Genomic DNA, 18,999 nt, shown 5'->3' with positions numbered 1-18,999 from the left:
AATGGTTTTTTGTTTGTACACTCTTTCTTCGTATAATTCATTTTTTTGTAAGCTGCAATTTCTGGAAAACCATTTGTTACATCACTGCAAGTCCTGAATAAAGCTGGATGAACTCCACGCTGTTCGCTAAACCTTGAAGAATCTTCTTCAGGGACATGGCGCGGAAGTTTACGTCTAAATGTCAAGTAGACCGCGTCATACATGAATTTTGCGTTTTCGAGCTTTACCAGCAACTGCAACTGTGTAATTTATTCCTATCTTTACCACAAAATTCTTCAAACTCTCATCTAAAACTCCAAATTCCCGATGATATAATGAGATCACTTTACCATAAATAATCAACTACTGCTTCTGCTGTATGAAGCCGTGTGCTATCATAAAAGCCTAATAAGGTTTCTTTTGGTTTTAAACTATTGTGAAAGAACTTTCGTTTGTGATTTGTGATCATTTGTTACTCAAACGAGTTTTGACGGTCGCAATGTATAAACCATCTGGCGAAGGAGAGCTAAGGTGCAGTAGGCCTTGTTTATCATTGAAGCACAGAGTAAAGCAAAGCTTATAGGTAAGACTTATATCCAATGCTTGGACTGACGAGACAAAATCCAGAGAGGAGTTATTAACGTCATATCCAAAAGATGTACAACGAGGGTAACGATAGAACGAAATTTTATGAAATCTACCTAAGAGGGTTGAGGGTTAAGGTTGAGAGTAAGACCATTTAACGAAACGAATGAAGGATACATTGATGCGAAAAACATTCAGAACGAAAGAAGCTAAAAGAAATTAATTTAAGATCGTTGGGGAACGAAGAACACGAAGTTCGAACTCATTGACTTTTATACATATAGCCGTTATGATTTGGGGAGCGTGGCTATGAGCACTAGGCAACATTTGTGAATTTAATAAGTCTCATGAATTTTTGACAAGGCTCATTGTTTAGTAATCCCCATGTCACCGAGGTCCGATCTTCGATTTTTAAGTCGGGGACCAAGAAGACTCTTGCAACGGTCATTGGAACAATATTTGAAGATAAGTGAGAGGAAAGTGATCCGAGACGTTCAAAATGTACAATGTACATTTGTACAAACAACAAACATTTAAAGATAAGTAACCAAGATCGCGCTGGAATTTCACTTTTACGAAGTCTCACATCAGCAAATTCAACCGAGACTGAAAGTCTGAAAGTAGTCTATCCTTTCCAGACACTTCTTTAAAGCAAGGCTCCAATCTCTCGGTAGAACGATCAGGTCACTTTGCTCTCGATCGACATCGTTTGATCATGGGAATCAGATCATGGATCATGGCACAGAACTTCGGAATTAGTCTGCCTTTTCCTAAAAGGGGTTTTGGTGCTAGATCTGTTTTATCTGAAGGATATCTTTGTGCCTCACGATATAAAATTCTTCTTTTTAAGGTGTAAACTGCAACAAACAAATCAAACAAATCAACAAACTGGAAAACAAATCTTCGAACAGAGGCTATTTCCGCAATAGCTGTTCTGACTTCCTCTTGACTTTATCAAATTTTGTCCATGAATATGCGCTTGAGCTAAGTAAAGTTTACCCCATAACTATCATGCACAACACCGTGAGTTTAGCAATGAATGCAATTTTCACGACTAACCTGTATTGTCTTATCGGGGGCATTATATATTCAACAATAAAACAACATGATTGGTGGGATGGGTAGCAGGAGCGCAACAGAAGCACCAATGCCAGATTGTACTCGTTCGGGTTAAAAGTGTAATCATCGCATGCAGGGGTAGACGGTAAAGCTTTCCCGGGGTGGGACATATTTGAAATCGCACCATAGTTGACGTCTGCCCGATTCAGCTTCTGTCAAGCGATACCTCAACCACTGCTATGCTCGTGAATGGCTGATGAGGATGAGGTTCGTCTGATGGATGGTCAAAATACAGCAAAAGCTGTAAAAAAAGCATAAACACAGAACGCTAAAAGATGGCGGCACCCGATGGAGATAGCAAACGTGCTGGTGAGCATGTGGTACACACACACATACACATGTATATATGTATATATATAAATATATATACGCACCGCCTAGCAGCCAGCAAAGCTCAAGCATGGGATGAGGTTTTTCGAAATTAAAACGACAAACCTGACAGCTTGTACGGTCGGTTGGTGAGGTGATGCAGACGAGACAAACGTCACATTGACAATGACAAAGATATGGCCGCCACCCTACGTGTGAGCGGTGCCGTGTTCGGGGTGGAACCGGTGGTCCCCAATTCATGCCATGTGCCTGCCAGTACCGCCAACCGTTGATGGACAGTGCCATGAAAGCAACCGTTTTGTTGAAACGGCTTCAGTGAAGTGTCGTTTTCGGGTCGTTCATCCCTCTTAATCTATGTCCGGTGTTTGCACGACCGTTGCGAATAATTGCGAGCAATCGGCCCGACGATTGCTCTTCTGTGCATCCGTGTCGTGAAAGCAGTGCTTGAACGTGTCAAACTTTTGCGAGATGCATTATGAAGCGTGGTTGATAATACGTTCGCCTCGTGATGAATCAGACGTTGAGCGGGAAACAAATATCCAAGCAGCAGCAAGCAGCGAACAACATTTGAGAGTGATTTGCATTTTTTTTGCGACCAAAAATTTGAAACAAACACTGATGCCTGATGGCACTACAGCAGCTGTGCTGTGTGCTGTGTGACAAAAAAACATACACACACAAAGTGAGGGTTTCACCTCCATTGCAAGCAAACAAACAAATAAACAAATAAACAAACAGTGCCATTGGGTGAAATGTGCCGGGGATAGCTTTTATGCTCACATTTACTAACCCGAGTCACGGTGTAGTTTTTAAACTTAGTTTTTATTTTTTATTATGGACTGAGAAGAATGAGACGCCCAACTTCTCTACCGTATCACCACCAAGAACCATGCGCCTCCATTTCCTTTTGAAAGGCACCATGCGTCTCCATTTGAAAATATGAATTGAACATTTAGTTGATATAATATTTTCTACATGTTTTATTGTTTTCATTGATTAAAAATGTAGAAGAACGGGCGAATCCTTCAGTGTAAATTGACAGCAAAAAATTATCATCTTAAAATGTACCATAAAACACATTATTCAGTGCAGAGTATGTTTCATGTGCATCAGAGAACGTCAGAACAATAAAGACGTGCCCTTCTTTCGTGTTTGGTGTTCCTGACAGCTTATAAAGAGGAACAGGTCGTTTGGAATTGGATTTCTTGCTTTATTTCTTGCACTGTAAAGAAACAGTGATTTAGTGACGGTTGGTTTTGATTTAACGAGTCGACCTAGCAATGCTGAAAGCTATACTTTAAGAACAATTGGGAAAAATAAAAATGAATCTTATGTTACTTTCATCATTAAGCATCCATGATCAACACACTTCCATTGCTCTCATTGCACGGGCTTATTTTACTTGCGGTAAAAACCATCCCCCAGCACAGTAGTCCACCCACAAGTCACGCCATGCCTCCATTAGCGCATTGTGCTGCTCGAGGCTAGCATCCTTTTCGGGGCAAAATAAAAGTTCACTCGGTGCAGTTCGTTGGTCCCGAGACCGTATGCGGCGATCGCGATAAAAATAGCACAAAAGGCAAACGAACGGTTTGGTGACATTATCCTTTTTTCTTCGCAAAAATAGAAACAAAAGTGTAAAGCAACGAGAGCAATACCACCCATTGAGCACGGAGGCCGAAAAAGGTTGTTCCCTTTTTCGGAGGAAGAGTGTTAATTGCTGCAATTTTCCGGCATTTAACACGAAACCCCGTGCAAAAGCCGTATCACCACGAGATGGACGGTTGTGCGATGGTGAGAAGAATCTCGCCCAAAATCTGCGCGCCAGTTTTGCTGTCGAGTTGGTATGTTTTCTTTTTAATTCGGGTTGGTAATATTGGGTGGGATTTCTTTTGTTTTTATTTTGGGACTTTGTTTACCAGTACCGCTTTCCTACCGGTACCAGAGCGGCATTAAGATAACACGCTCCGTGACGAGGTGAGCGAAAGTAATTGACATTTGACTTGTTAATTCAACAAAGAAGGAAGACAAGATAAATCAACTGTGGTAGGGCAGCACCAAGGTTAAGAACACTCGATAAACCTAAGGCGTCTCTTTATCTGATCAGACGTTCGCAGGTGCTAGATTTTACGCAGCCGATAGCAATATGGCGTCCCTATCCGGTCGCTTAGAAATAATTTTTCTAAATTGCCTTCGAGAAACGGTTAAAAGCACCTATCAATTTGTTCACGTAAACGAAAATCTCTTCCCAATTTGTTCGATAATGGCAACGATCAGCAATGGATCATTGAGTACTACCTGGCTGGAGCGGAGTAAACATTTACCAACCAACCGAATGGGTGTGGCTTTCCGGCCGTGCATGTTAACCTCAGGACCAACTCTACCGGCCAGGATCACAGCTTGACCGCGCTCGTAATATGCTAATTGTAGTGTCAATTTCATTAACTGAAATGCTGCTGCAGCAGCACGGACCAGCCCGGGAGTTTGGTTAGGCAACAACCACTCCACGTACAGCACCATGTACTCACTGTGCCGGCAAGAACATTCGTAATTGCTTTCAAAAGCATACCCTAGAACACCGTGCCCTTGCCATCACCAGTTTCCCAACCCGTCCATTGCGATAGGGAAATGGATTTTAATCTGATAATGGAAAATTATCACCCCGTTCGACCATCACGGGGCCGTGACTGTTTGGCATCTGGACTCGTCACGCGTGTTTGTCGGCGACGTGCCTTCATTTCGCGTGCACGAGCACTCCGGACATCCATCGTACGGCAGATTTGTCGAGTGAAGAGCGCTCAACAGCGCACCGGCTACTTGGTCGGGTTTTTTTACGAACCATGTATCAGCAATAATGAATTCATTTGGGCGTCAAACCGCAAGTTGAAATTCAGCTGTCGAGAGCGAATTAATGCACTCCGGACAAGCAGTGGAATAGTATTTAGGGTTTATTGAAGTTATGGAATAGATTTAAAAAAATCGGATATATTATAGCATTTTTCGTCCGGGTAGCTGCTTTTTAAATATTGGATTTTTCGTAATGTTTTTATGAGCAATTTTTAATATCCACATTAACAGCGTACAGTTAATTCATGCTTCAATTGATGTCAACGCATTTACTTCATTAACTACCAGGCGTTCATATCGCTTGGCAAACTCTTGACAGCCTGGTGTAGGATTCCGCCTAAATTTCTAATGGTTGAGCAACGTCGTCTGTCAATCTGTCTAACATCTCTCTAACTTTCTTTCGAACCCATCAAAAACATCACTCCATCTTATTGTGGGCCTATCACGCCTCCTCTGTCCATGTGGACGACCGTAAAGAACTGACAAGGTCGTCCGGTGTCATGCTCGTGACGTGACCAGACCTCCAGAATCTGGCGAGTCTAATCTGACAGTGAGTTCGTCGCACAGCTCATAGAGCTCGTTATTGTAGGGATTTCTGCATAGTCCTTCCACACATATGGTACCAACAATGCCCATGTCATCAGCGTATGCCTAGTTCTGGAATGAATTGTAGAAGATGGTAAGCGAAGTGTCCACCTACGAGTCGCAGATGGAGTCGCCTGTCTAGCACTAGGTTGGAGAGTAGACAAGGTAGTCTTCGTGCATCCCTTGGTGAAAGCAAAGGGTGCTGTCAGTTCACAATCCACGATCACCTGGCATGTGATGATGGTCATTGTCATATAGCATGAATCTAGTCATAGTCATGAATCTAAAACAATAAATCGTTTATTCACTTGTAATACTTGCTTTACAAATTGTGGACTGTGATTTTTTTGATCATTATAGGTTGGGGAAAATGAAATCCTTTTTTTAAGTTCATGACTTCTTTTAAATTGTTTTCGATCAAATTTTCCATGTGAAGAACATTCGTATTTATTTTGTATAATTTATTTCCAAATTTGAAATTAACCTAAAAATGTCTTTCCTGCAAAGTGATGGTACTCATTTGGCAAAATTTTAAGAGAAACGATGTTTACAATCTTCTTGTTTCAAATTTAAATTATGTTTTTTTTTTTTGTAATAATTTAATATGTCGAAAGCCTGATGTTTAGTCTGGACTGTATTGTGGAAACATTAAAACTTTCGAACTGTAAATCTCTTTTTATATTTATCACCAAAGCACAAAACATTTCTTTTTTCATTCGTTGACGATCACCTTCTCCTTAGTTTTTACTGTCATTTATCTGCACGGTTCTTACATACAAGGTGGCAAAATTAAGCAAGATATGCAGTCCTTGGTTTGTCAGGGTTTACAATTTTTTTAAATGTCTACAAAACCAAACTCCCATAGTTATTGGTTAATGACTATAGACGTCTGTGGCTTAGCATTGAACGGAACACAACACCTATTTTGTTGCCTAACTCTTGACGTTTCTAATTTCACCAGTTTCGAACAGTCAAGTTAAGTTAAGGCAGTTAAAATCAATCGTTTGTCCATAAGGAAGCTTCTCATCATTACAAACTTCCTGCCAGTTCCATCAAATATTCAGAATAACCTATCTGTCCGTAATACGTGGTTTAGCTACCAATTGAACATCTTTACCGTTCTTTGGCCGTGATAGATTTCGCGCAACCTTGTCGCATTTGTCCCATTAATCACAATCACTAAATTTTTCCCATTTACAATATGTTTGAGAAGCGTGTAACCTAAGACAGTAATTCTGTTGCCCTAAATCTGGTATATTATTTTTATTATTACAAGCCAAATATATTAATCTAAACGCTATGACAACTATAATCCATTGATTTTGGGTTTGGCTTTTAAGCAGTAACAACATTGTTAGTCTTAATTTAAAACTTCATTTGCATAATTTTGATCTTCTAAAGTAATTGTCGTGTTAAGATATGGAACTCATCATTATGGCAGTAAAATCATATGTATTGATTATCCGTTGTGTTCGTTTATCCGGCTGAGTCCCGATAAGCACGGATAAACGATGGACCTTCAAAAAGAGAACATTATTGTGCTATTATAATTTATTTCCTCGTCCACTTTGGTATAAGCTCTCATAGTAGAATGAAATGAAAGGACAAAAAATTGAAATCCCTTTTTCTTTCATCAAAGAACAGTCCCTGCACTAGTGCTTTGTTGTGGATGTTCCAACGCTTCTATTTCAGGGTTCGGTGACCACCCATTCCATACCTTCACTTTCACCGCATTGTGATGAGAACCCCGTCATCTCTGGGCTATGAATTTGCTTCCAAAACCCTCTCCTTATGTTCGTACCCACTGGCGGTGACGAATACGAATTGGATTCTCTTCATTTCCGGCCCCGGGGTGCGAAAGATAAACAAAAAAAAAACGAACTCGTAGCATTTTCTCGTCATTTGCAAGCATTCACGCAACGCCCATCGTTTTCATCTCGGGTTGTACCTTCATTTCTCCGATTGCTCCTCATACTACCCATCGTTCTACTCCCCTTTCTTCCCGATCCCTACACCAATCACGAATTGTGATTCGATATCCGGGGAATAGAATGTCTGCATCACAAGTGGAGCTAAAACCGTTCGCTGTTGATTTATGTATTCTATGATCGGCAGTGAACAGGAAAAAGGGTGCACAATGCTGAAACAAAGGAAAGGAATCACACAAAAAGACGGAAGAAACCGTCACGGACCAAGATACCACCGGTGAAACCCAGAAAATAGATCGAAAAACAATCGATCCACAGCCCTGTGCAGTCGCTCGGTTCACTTAGTTCTGCTCGAACGCAACCGGTCGTAGTGGCGATGAGTGACGAGTGCGAGCAATGTATGGTGGTAGCGGAACAAGTGCTCGAAGCGGGGTGTATATATCATAATATAGAATTTGTTGATAAATATCGGGTCCCGCCTGGCAATAATGCGTGTCACAGTGTGGATCAAAGCGTGCGGGTGATTAAATACGACGAGGACGAGGCATTGAATGTATAGCAGTGGAAACAAAGCCAAACGGAAAGCATATTGTGTGAAATAAATAACGAAAAAAAAAACACAATAAATAAAAGACTTGCAAAGCGTACAAGAATAGGCAAAAATGCAACGTCGCCGTTCCAGACACAATCTCTGAGTACGCGCTGTGCGCTGTTTGCCAATGTGATAATTCCGCTGGGAGTAAGTTCTTCAGAACCCTCATCGAGCGTGTATTTTGTTGCTATTGTAAATCTTTGTGCTTGTCCTTCTTTACGTTTTATTTAACCTTTTTTTTGTTGGTTCGACACCTCAGTGCGAGCTCGTTTCTCCCGAAAGGTACCAACATACGTGGCTCTTCATGTGCTCACGTACACATATGGTGAGAAGCAGTGGGCCTGCGGTACTTAACAATCACTGAACTTCAAGCTTCCAAACCTATAGTATGACAAACCCCAAAAGGGAACTGTTAAGGAGAAAACCACCATTAAAGGTGGAGTTGTGGGACAAAGCTGAACAAAATTAAACCGAACTGCTTGACCAGAAAAACAGCATCACCTAACGAGAGAAACATTGAGTTTTCCTTTCACCTAAACACGAACACAAACATACAAGCTTGATAAAACTGTCGCCCGGGAATGTGGAGTGCACATCGGTGGCCGGTGGTAGAACCATCTTATGGATTTTGTAAGGTGGCAAGAGCAAGCAGAAGAAATAGGAGTTGAGAATTAAAATCCCTGTACGGTTGTTCGATATTGAAGTTGGCGGATATTTGTGCGCTTTTTTGCAGTTTCAGAGCAACTAAATACCCAAAGGTGTAAAAGGTTAAGGTAGCCGTCGGAGTACACCTGCTGCTTTCATCGTTAAGGTGTAGAAAACTCAACAAGAAACAGACATAACTCATTTTTCTATAGTAGACAAGGTGTATTCCGGAGTTTTCTAGCCAAAGAATAATGCGTTGTGTAGATAATCTGCTGTGTAACATTTCTTCCTTGGCCAAATCAAGTTTTCGTGTGGTTTTCTGCAGGGGACTCTTCGAACTCCTCTCAGATACGCTTCAGACAAGTTATGCGTAACGTAACGAATGGAACGCAAATTAATACTTCTCTCGACTACTGTGGGTATACACGTACTGGCAAAAGTTTCGTACCCCTGATAGTGCTTTCAGTGAGGATAATGTAATTACTTACTTTACTGGTGATGTTACAATGTACTTAGAGTTCGAAACATGATGCTTCTTTTTGAAGCACTGTACACTATTTAGGTAACTTTTTTGGAAGTTTGTAAACGCAAAACGGTCATCTTGGTTTTACCCTCTGAATGCATACAATATCTACTTTTTTTGCCTACTTTTGAGCGTTACACATATGCACTTCAAGTATTTCGATAAACCCCAATTGATTATAGCAAATTGCAAACATTTCCTCTTAAATCTCATTTTCTGATGCAATAAAAATGAAAATACCAATTGCAACTCAGTTCACCGCCAGTCCGTTATTCAACCCTGGTTGCTTTGGGTACTTTGCCACATTCAAGCTGCATCAAGAAACACATGCTTTTGCAAAACGTTTTTTAGCCAAGTTCCAAGTCGATTTTATGGTAACGGTTTAGGTAGTAAACGTTAGCGAGGCTACTTGAATTTCTTCACATAACGCACCATAAAGAAAAAAATCCCAATCTCAAGACGAAAAAAAAAAACTCCCATTTTGTCCCCGTGTACTTGCCGTACCAAATTCTTCCAACCGTTCGCTGCCCGCTCAGCATTCTGAACAGGGGATTGCCTTTGTTGAAATCTTTCCCCGCTAGATGGCACCGTTTGGGTAAGATGGTTAGGTTCGGGTAATAAAATTAATTGGAATTTTTGAGTCAACCAGCCAGGCTAGGATGACTATGGTGCTCGTGAATTTTATGTAGCTTTCCCCTAAAAAGTGCTCAATGGATATAATGCGGCCGTGACCTCGGTCGTAAGTGCTATTATCCTTAGTAACGCTTTTTCAGTATTTTTCCCTGTAATAACTAGTTAATCAGCCGGGATACTGAGCTACGCAGAACTACACGGTATGTGAAAACTCCTGGGTGTCAATCTTCTTATCGCTGAATGGACAGTCGTTTTTATTCATGAAGTAATCTTTTCATGCGGAGATTTTCGAGTCGAGTCAGTAATTTATTTTTTCGGTACATTCTCATTTTCATGGACTATCTATCGTAAGAATCTCTCTTCGGCTCTCAAGAAGCGGTTAAAGAAAGGAGTTTATAACGAACAATTAAACAACAAATGAAAATACGGCAAAAGTCTTCATACTAGAAATCAAATAAATTAAACAACACGTTCGACTTATGTTCAAATTCTGCAAAGGCCATGCTTCTCATTCGACCATGAGTTGTTCCAAACTACACTTTATTATTAGCGCTAGGCTACAGTTGACGTTTAATGCTTGAGGTTTTGTTGCATATGCGATATCTGAAGGTCGGTTTATTCGTATTCTTGGGAATATTAAATGGATTTCATGAAACTCTTCCGGTAATATGGACAGTCACTGGTGATAAGGTAATTAACCTTGGTGCTTGAGTATTTGTACAGTCTGGAGAAATTTCTCGACTGAAAACACCTACGGAGTGGATTTATAAAGAACCAGTATACCAGTTCCAGTACTATTTTCAGTACTCACATACGCCTCTCCGACATGGACTTAGTCCTATGCTGACGAAACCCTTTTAACCTCGTTCGACAGCTAGTGCTCAGACGGGGTTTTGGCCAGGTATGTGTGCAAGGATAATGGAGGAGCTGCTATAATGACGAGCCCTACAAGTTGTACGACCTGCTGTACAGCGAAATAGACTCACTAAGCTCCGATGAGCTGGTCATGTCATAAGCATGACACCGGACGATCCAGCTCACAAACTCCTTTAAGGTTGTCCACACGGACAGAGAAGGCGTATCAGGCCCAAATTGAGTTGGAGTGATGCATCCAAGGCCTCTTCAAGACCGTATGGAATAAACTCTTTTACCAATTAACGTTCAAATGCCCCAGAAAATCTTTCAAACCCGTTTAACACGGGTCCAACTCACCAAATCCAAGAGCACAATGCGTGTAGCAATGCATTTGTATCGTGTCTTAGCAATTCTTTTATTTTAATTACTTTTTTCTTACCGCAGGTGGACTGTTCCATCCCGACGATGACCATCAGGAGATTGCGTTCCGGTACGCAGTGGAGAAGATCAACTCCGACCGGACGATACTGCCCCGTTCAAAGTTGCTGGCCCAAATTGAAAGGATCTCACCGCAGGACAGCTTTCTCGCATCGAAGCGCGGTAAGTTAACCATCTGCCCACCAGATTTTTTTTTTGCTGGCGTCACTAATGCGAATCGCACTCTCTTGTCTCTTCCCGCGTTACAGTGTGCCATTTGTTGGGTGTCGGTGTTGCCGCCATCTTTGGACCGCAATCATCACACACAGCGAGCCATGTGCAGAGTATATGCGACACGATGGAGGTAAGTTATTATCACTGGAAATGCAGTCGAAATACACGTTTCGGGGTTGGAGAAGAAGTACAGGTTGTTACGGCCACTTTTCACGACACTGCTCGATTGGTTTCAATCGATCGGTAAACAACGTTCGGTATCGTGTAAACACACTTCGCGAAGGGTTCAAAACTCCTGTTGCTTGCACGGTGTTTGCTCGACTGCGGCCAATACCGTCCGTTTTTGTTTTTTTTTTCATATTCTTTCGGTGCCTCTGTAAATATTGGGAAAGAAAAGTGTGCTCCACAGCGAACCCGCTTGCGGACAACGATAGATCAACAGGATGTGGTTGGGTGAACGAGTGTTTGTGCGCCAATCGGAAGTTAAGTTGTGGACGATCGTTGTTCAACAGCACTCAATGAAATTCTGTAATCTTTTAGCATGAAATGAACGAAAAGAAGTGCTCCCAACCAAACTGATTGCTGGTATGAAAAACATTCGAATTTTCTAAGGATTCTAAGGTTCAATTTCCACGCTGCGTTTAATTAGAATTACTCGTTACGATAGCCAACTGATGACCCGAAGTTCAATACGAAGCTCAAATAAAGCTCACAAACCCCACGGAATAACTGCGTGGCATTGATGTTAGAATAAAGCGCCAAGTCTTCCCGAGCCACTGCGGTGTCACTGCAGGTGTAGCTTAGCAAAATGATACAATACACTCGGCTGCTGCTTTACAACCTTACCGTGGCTTCTTAGTGGCTTGCGTTGAGAGGAATTTTGTTTCGTAGCCCGTTTGCCAATAAAATGCTGCAGGTGTGGTACGGCACTGCTCAAACGTGCCCGGACCCGGGTAACAAATCGCTCTAATGCCTCGAGGTCACATGTCGGCATGTTATGGGTATACCGAGCACTGAAGCCAACCAGTACCGTACCGGACGTACGTGGCTCACGGGTAAGATTGGGATACCATTTGCATATCAATAAATATTTTCCCACACCAGCACTAGAGGCATGCTCGTCATCAGGTCTGCGAAGGTTGCCTCTCGCATCCAATAATTCATGACGACCCGGCAAGACTGTTTTGAGCAGCACGGAGAACGATCAAGAGAGTGAGAGCGAGAGTGAGTTAGAGAGAAAAGGCAAGCATATATTAGCTTCTGCCAGCGCCATCTGCCGGTACGCCATCTTCATCATGTCGGCTGACGTTTAGTATGGTTCTAACCCTCACATCACTCACATCCAGAAGTTCGGTTTGATCGCCGGCTGGAAAAACATCTTCTGCTTATCGTTGTACCACTTTTTTTGGGGTTTTTTTGTTTTCTTACGCCAACCTTCGCCGCTGATTGGGCTACTGTAAGTCGCTAGCAACGAGCTTCAATCGGGCGTTTCAGTGTGCTGCGACATTTCACTTCCAATTTGGCCCACGGGTAGGATGAGCTTGCCGAGGTACGCCCACAGTGGGATCCGATCAGCACCATCTTGGGAGGGTTGGAATTGAATCATCTTCGTTTTTAGAAGCGATGCTTTCAGACAACGGACACTGGACCCCAGCTGTCGAAGCGCAACGGCAATCATAATCGGCTTACCGCAGCCAATTCTTCCGCACCGGAGCACTGTCGCAACTGTCGTTTCGTTCTTGTCCACAACATTGCTAGTCCTCACGGAGTTTGAGCTAGTTCCCGGTTAGTTCCCAGTGTTGCCATTTCTCAACTGCAACTTTCGACAACTCTCCAAGCGCTTCAAGTCTTTGTTGTGAGTGGGGAGGCATGATAGAAAGGTGGAAGGAAATCCGTTCAACGGGTAAAGATTCCGACGGGCTTCGGGTTGTTCGTTGCATCGTTGAGAGAATTTCCATTCTACCTTCCCCCCTGTTGTATAGTAGGGTGAAAAAACAAGTCTCGGGGAAAATAAATTCACCCCCCGCCCAGCAACGAAATCGACTGCGAAAACCCCTTTAATGAGCGGATATGCAGCCGAAAGAGAAGAGATAAATTCAACAGCAAGATGGCGACGGTAAGGAGCCAGTAAATTAACCATGAAATTAGGTCCCACCGTCTTCAACTCCTACCTTTCCCCCTCCCTCCTATCCCCCTTCCATCCACTCTCTTTTATTTTTCGTCACACTCAGACAGCGCCGAGTGCGGACAGTGGCCGATGCGATCGGGGAATAATAATCATCCCGTAGCATTCGTGTTGGAATGTTTGTTGCTCGGGCGCTAACTAGTTGCTGCCTGGTGTTGCAAACACCCTTTGCCCGGTGTTGTTGCAGACCGAAGAAGCTGATAAGATTGGAACCCCACCGACAGCCGGCAGTGCTGAACAAAACCAAAGGACAAAGCGACCTAAAGCGACCAAGATTAATGAAGTCCTAAATGGGGAACCGTGTGAAATGTTTCATTCCCTGTTTATTCACGTTTTCTTTCTCGTTTTCTCTTTCGTTTGCGGTGATTTACGGGAAAAAGGATAAAGAACCGGTCTACGATTAGATGAAACCGGACAGGGGTACAAATACAAACAAAGCACGACGATCGTGAAAGCGAAACGGGATGAAAAATCAACCCCTGCATAGCTTGCCACCACGCGGCACGCGTGGCAGCTTTCACTTCTCAAACTTGTGCTCTTGTACATACGCCTTAGCAGCCTTACTCACTGAAATTTGGAGCAACAAAAAAAAGAATGAGAAATCTAAAACAACAAACAAAAAAAGTCAAGTAAGCAGAACATCCACAAAGTGGAGGCAACTATCGGGTTGGAGGGTTTTCTTTCCGGTACGGTTTTGCAGCTTGCCAGCGACACCAGTGTCGGTTTCCGGTTGGCATGAATAATTAACCAATCAAAAAAGGCAAACAGAGAAATAAGAAGAGAGAAGAAAAAAAAACACCCTCCGAATGGGAAAGAAAATTCAAGACATCGAACAACACTGTCCGAAAAGGAAAAGCTAAACCGGCTACGAAAATTTCGCAAATTCCATCCAATCCAAAAAAAGAGCGAGAAAAACAGAAAAAAAGCCAGCAAAAAGGGTGAAACTGAACAACTTTTGCCAAACTGGTTTGATTTGATCTTCACCGTTTGCTTTCGTTGTATGTACCATGTACCAACGAGAACTGGCTTTCCCACCTGCCTACGTGAAGGTGAACAGATTTTCCTTTTCATTTTTTTTTGCTAACTCAAGGAAAATGTACATGGACTGCAATATACACACACACAAACACACATACCTATACTTGAAGGAAATCTAGCACAGTTCATTCATCTTCCAGTCTGGACGCGTGAATCAACGCTACCAGGCAGACTTTTTAATTAGTTTCGACGCTCGGTCGCAATGACCAAGTGTTGTAAAGATTAGTTTTTTTAATGAAGAAGCTTGTGATCAGCCGAAAAAGTGCACTGGTTGCATTCAGCGAATGAAGATGCACGAATGCTTGCAACATGTAAAATGACGTGCATGTCGTCACTTCTCGTGTTTCTCCAGTGCTGAAGTGACGGTGGAATTGAAAGGAATGTAACAAGAAAAAAAATGTGAGAGAGAAGGAGAAAAAGGATGTGTGTGAGAAATCCATTTTTCTTGTAAAATTTTGAAATCTGGTAATGATTTGCTATAGCTGCATTCGTATTTACCTACAAAACCAAAATACTTTAATGGTATTTATAAAAACTATGTTAATGATGGGCATTACAACTACAACATGAACTTGACTGAGTTGCTTATATTTATCGGTTCAAGAACTAGCTATACAATTTATTTTGAGCGTATCAATGCAACAAACCTTTATATACATATTTTTTACGTAGATTTGTTGTACTGTGAGATCGCAATTGATTTATGATCACTTAAATTCCTAATTAAGGAAAGCTTAACCCTTGTTTTTATTCTTCCGAATATACTGAATTTTGAAGGAAAGGAATGTATAAAGGTTCTATCCAAAGCATCCAAAAGAATTGTCAGGATATTTGATTGATAGGCGACTGCACTTTGCTGCGACAGGCTTAGAGGAGCAAGGCTCTCTTTGCAAGCAATTTTACCTTGATTAGGAATGTCATTGGAAGATACTCTGTGACGATTGAAGTGAGAACATATGATTCGGCTTCATTTTGCAACAAAACCAATAAGATACCCAACATTGGTTATAGCACCAATTGTGGCTATAATAGGTTTTATATATCATCGAAAACAAAATATGTTTAATCAATAATAAAGGACACATTATTGTTACTTAGTAATGATATTTCTTAACACTTTTGCATTAATCAGTTATAAGCTGAACACTAACGTTTAGAAAATATCTCGCTTTTAAAATATATTGCCAAAACGACTGACAATTCTGAACGGAGCGTTTAAATCTTATTTTGACAGAAGCACAACATATCTATTACAAGGATCTAAATTGTTATATTTTTCTTCACTTAAAACTTGAAAACTTCAATTCTTCATTGAAAAAGAGTACTTATTCGGTATATTCATAATTGGTAATACTGAACTTCGGGGAACATGAGCTGGCCAGGTTGTGTATTGATAATGGTGCCTGAAATATGTTAGGATTGTTACACAATTCCATCCGGACCAATACCCCTTACGCTAGGCTGACTATCCGACTATCCGACGGGTAAATGCAGTCAAAGAAAGCCAGAAATGTCAGCCCTAGATCTCTTTAGGTTGTAGTGTAGTAATAAAGAAGAGAAATTTGAAAATTTTAATAATATTGGCTATATGCAATTTATGCATCGTTTGTGTGTGGTTTCTGATTGTTTCGTGTATTGTATTGCTATTGTGTTAACTGCATATCACAAATCAAACTTTTGCTTTGAAGACCTGCGTCGATAATAGGAACACTTATGGCGAAATGTTAGGATAGCAAAGTTAATCATAATGGGAACATTGCCAAATAATATTTTAAGTTTTATCATGGTTTTGAAGATGTTGCTATTTCCATATCCTTGAGTCTTATTTTTAAAAATGCAGTGTTTGTAGCCCCTAATAAAACCACAATAAATCTATGTTAAGACCAAAAGACCTATCTGCGGAAAGTTGTTAAAACCATATCTTAACATTTTCTCTAAGGTCAACGTTCTGTTGGGAGAAATTTTACCTTAAGTAGAGTACTCTCCTCTCTTATCTGATCTTGAAAGCGACTAAGTCTGATATTCAACTCTTAATGTATGTCTCATTACTATTTGTCTTCGATTCAAGTCAGCTGTCCTTACCGTTGATCTGAATTTTGGTTTAGGAACAATGAAATCGCTTGCGTATGAGCAGAAACTCATGCCATAAACAAATAAAGATGTTATGTAGCTTGATATCGTTAAATATGAAAAGCGCCTTAACTAAAATGAAAATAAATGCATATTTTTTTTGTAAAGTATTTTTTCATTTTCCTACGCACTAAAATCGATCCAGAATGATTTTGTATGGGTGCACTACATTTCCCATGATTAAAAATAGTAACTTTATTTTCAAAATCATCAATTTCGCATGCCAAGCCATGAAATTGTTAATCAAAAAAGATCTTCATTGCAGATACCTGCAGATTGTTTAGTTTTAAAATAATATTGTTACAACCATATTAAAACTTCACAACTTACAAACACTGAAATAATACCACATAATACCAAAATAGCCTTAAAACGCAGCGTTTGATACAATCTTAAAGCAAAATAGTTTTATAGAGGCATTTATGAAGACCGATTGTTCTAAAGCAAATAACCACCTCACGAACTATAAAAAATGTAAACAAACACTAATTGCTTTTAAAACAAGTAGTGAAAAGACTAAATGGTCTTAAGACACGAAGAATCCAACTGGGTTTAACAACAAGTTTTAAGGCGCACTTAATTCGGCTTTGAAACATGCTGTAAAGTTAACAGGTGTAATAGTTTAATGGTTACTTTTATGGTCAGTTTTGTAGTTATTTATTGTCTGTTATATGTATTGTCACCCAATATTACCGAAAATGAAATATTATAGTAATAAAATCTACATGTTCATAATAAAGTATAGCCATTATTGGGTCACTCATACTATGCATCAATATGATTCTCTGTAGTGAAAAGCTTAAAGCTCATGTATTTTATCTCTTTTCGATATCCGTGTCTACAGTCAGCAAAATTAATAAGGAAGGCTAAACTTTTAAATAAATTTCACAACATTAAATAACACAAAGTGTTTAAAAAGCGAAACAAAGGGGCTCTTTTGTCAATACTCTTATAGTCACTTTCTTCTAATTAATAATACCAAAAAGTTTCATGTAATTTTGTAAATTGTCCAATTGTAAACCTATTTGTCTATTGCGATTATTCCTATATGCGCAGCTGTAGAAAATGATGATAGTGGAGTAGGCAAAGTCCATCTCTCTGTGGAATTATTTCCGACTGAAGAAATAGTCGAGGACGCGAGGACATCAACGCTAGAGTTTAAATTACTGGAAATAATCGCTCCATGAATTAAACGCACACGCAGACGTTCGTTGTTTGCCGTCATTTTTTTGCCGCACGTGTTGGACGAATCTTTGGTCCTCACCGTCCTTGTTTGTCATCATTAAAAATGCTAATCTTTTTTATCCCGCCGCAGATGATTCTTCATTTCGTACGAATGTTTCCCACGCAGCTATTTTGGAAACAGCGAAAGCAAGGGCATCCAAGTCTTTATGGACGGCGGGAAGCACGATGGAAGCTTTGCTTTCACAAGAATTGTATTTTTGTAAGAAGTTCTGTCTGGGTGATTTCAATGCAATACTTTCCTTGGTTAACCAACAGATAGCACAATATGGGACACCACAAGAGGGGATACTTTTCGCTTGGTGATTTGAATTCGGTTGAATCGTAACGCTTCCACGGTTTAAAAAAAACCGGGAAAGTTAAGTTAACTTCATTTTGCGCTTCACAAATCGCACTCACCAGGTTTTAGGAAGGCGCTGCGAGGATTCGGTCTCTACCAGCACCATTTTGACGCTTTTCATTTCTGGCACTTTCTTTAGGGAACATTATCAATGCTCATCGGTTTGGGGTTAGTTTCTTGTGTTGTTTGACAAACTTTGACCGTTCTCAGCATCCCGGGGAATAAGGTATTTGTGATATTTACCACCAGTGGTTGGTGCGTTTTCATCGTCGATTTCTAAGGTACTCGCCATCTTCTTTCTCTCACTGCTTCAGGTAGTTTATGCCAATGGGCGTGTAAAGAAAGCCTTAAACCCTCCACCACTAAACAAGACATGTCTTAATACGGGTTTGGTCGGAAAAATCGACACTCTTTGTACGGGTCTCGGGTGCTAATCTGACCACACCGTCCCGGCTGTCTTCGACACCTAACCACATCGACATGGATCCCCCATAAGACCTCCACATCATGCCGCAACGTCCGAGATTTCCTTGCTTTTTTATTTTGGTTTCGGTCTGTATGCTGGGAGTACAACAGTAGGAGGGAAATAAAAACATCGCAAAGTAAGCTAACAAAACTTCACATATACACCTCCACACACCAACACACACCCACACACGCATGCTAAAACCGGTAGGTACATGCTTACATGTAAGTGTTTAAACCTCTTTCGTCAACCTTGCAAATAGGACCTGATCCTGATCCTGTCTACGGCACGAGGACGTTCTCAAGCTGGCTTCGGTTTAGGTTTCT

At 40.9% G+C, this 18,999-nt stretch overlaps 1 protein-coding gene across 1 annotated transcript in view; it reads left to right on the top strand.

The window, feature by feature from the left end:
- The window catches only part of LOC128713426 (glutamate receptor ionotropic, kainate 2), a 119,765-nt gene that overhangs the window by 17,722 nt on the left and 83,044 nt on the right, over positions 1-18,999 (top strand). Inside the window, exons 2-3 of the mRNA XM_053808289.1 lie at positions 11,066-11,221; positions 11,308-11,402. Coding sequence (XP_053664264.1) covers positions 11,066-11,221; positions 11,308-11,402 — 251 coding nt within the window. The remainder of the gene's footprint in view (positions 1-11,065; positions 11,222-11,307; positions 11,403-18,999) is intronic.

The sequence above is a fragment of the Anopheles marshallii genome, chromosome X (assembly GCF_943734725.1).
Source record: "Anopheles marshallii chromosome X, idAnoMarsDA_429_01, whole genome shotgun sequence".
Classification (NCBI taxonomy): Eukaryota; Metazoa; Arthropoda; class Insecta; order Diptera; family Culicidae; genus Anopheles; species Anopheles marshallii.
Note: the sequence above shows the minus strand (reverse complement) of the source record. Positions and strands in the feature narration are given on the sequence as shown.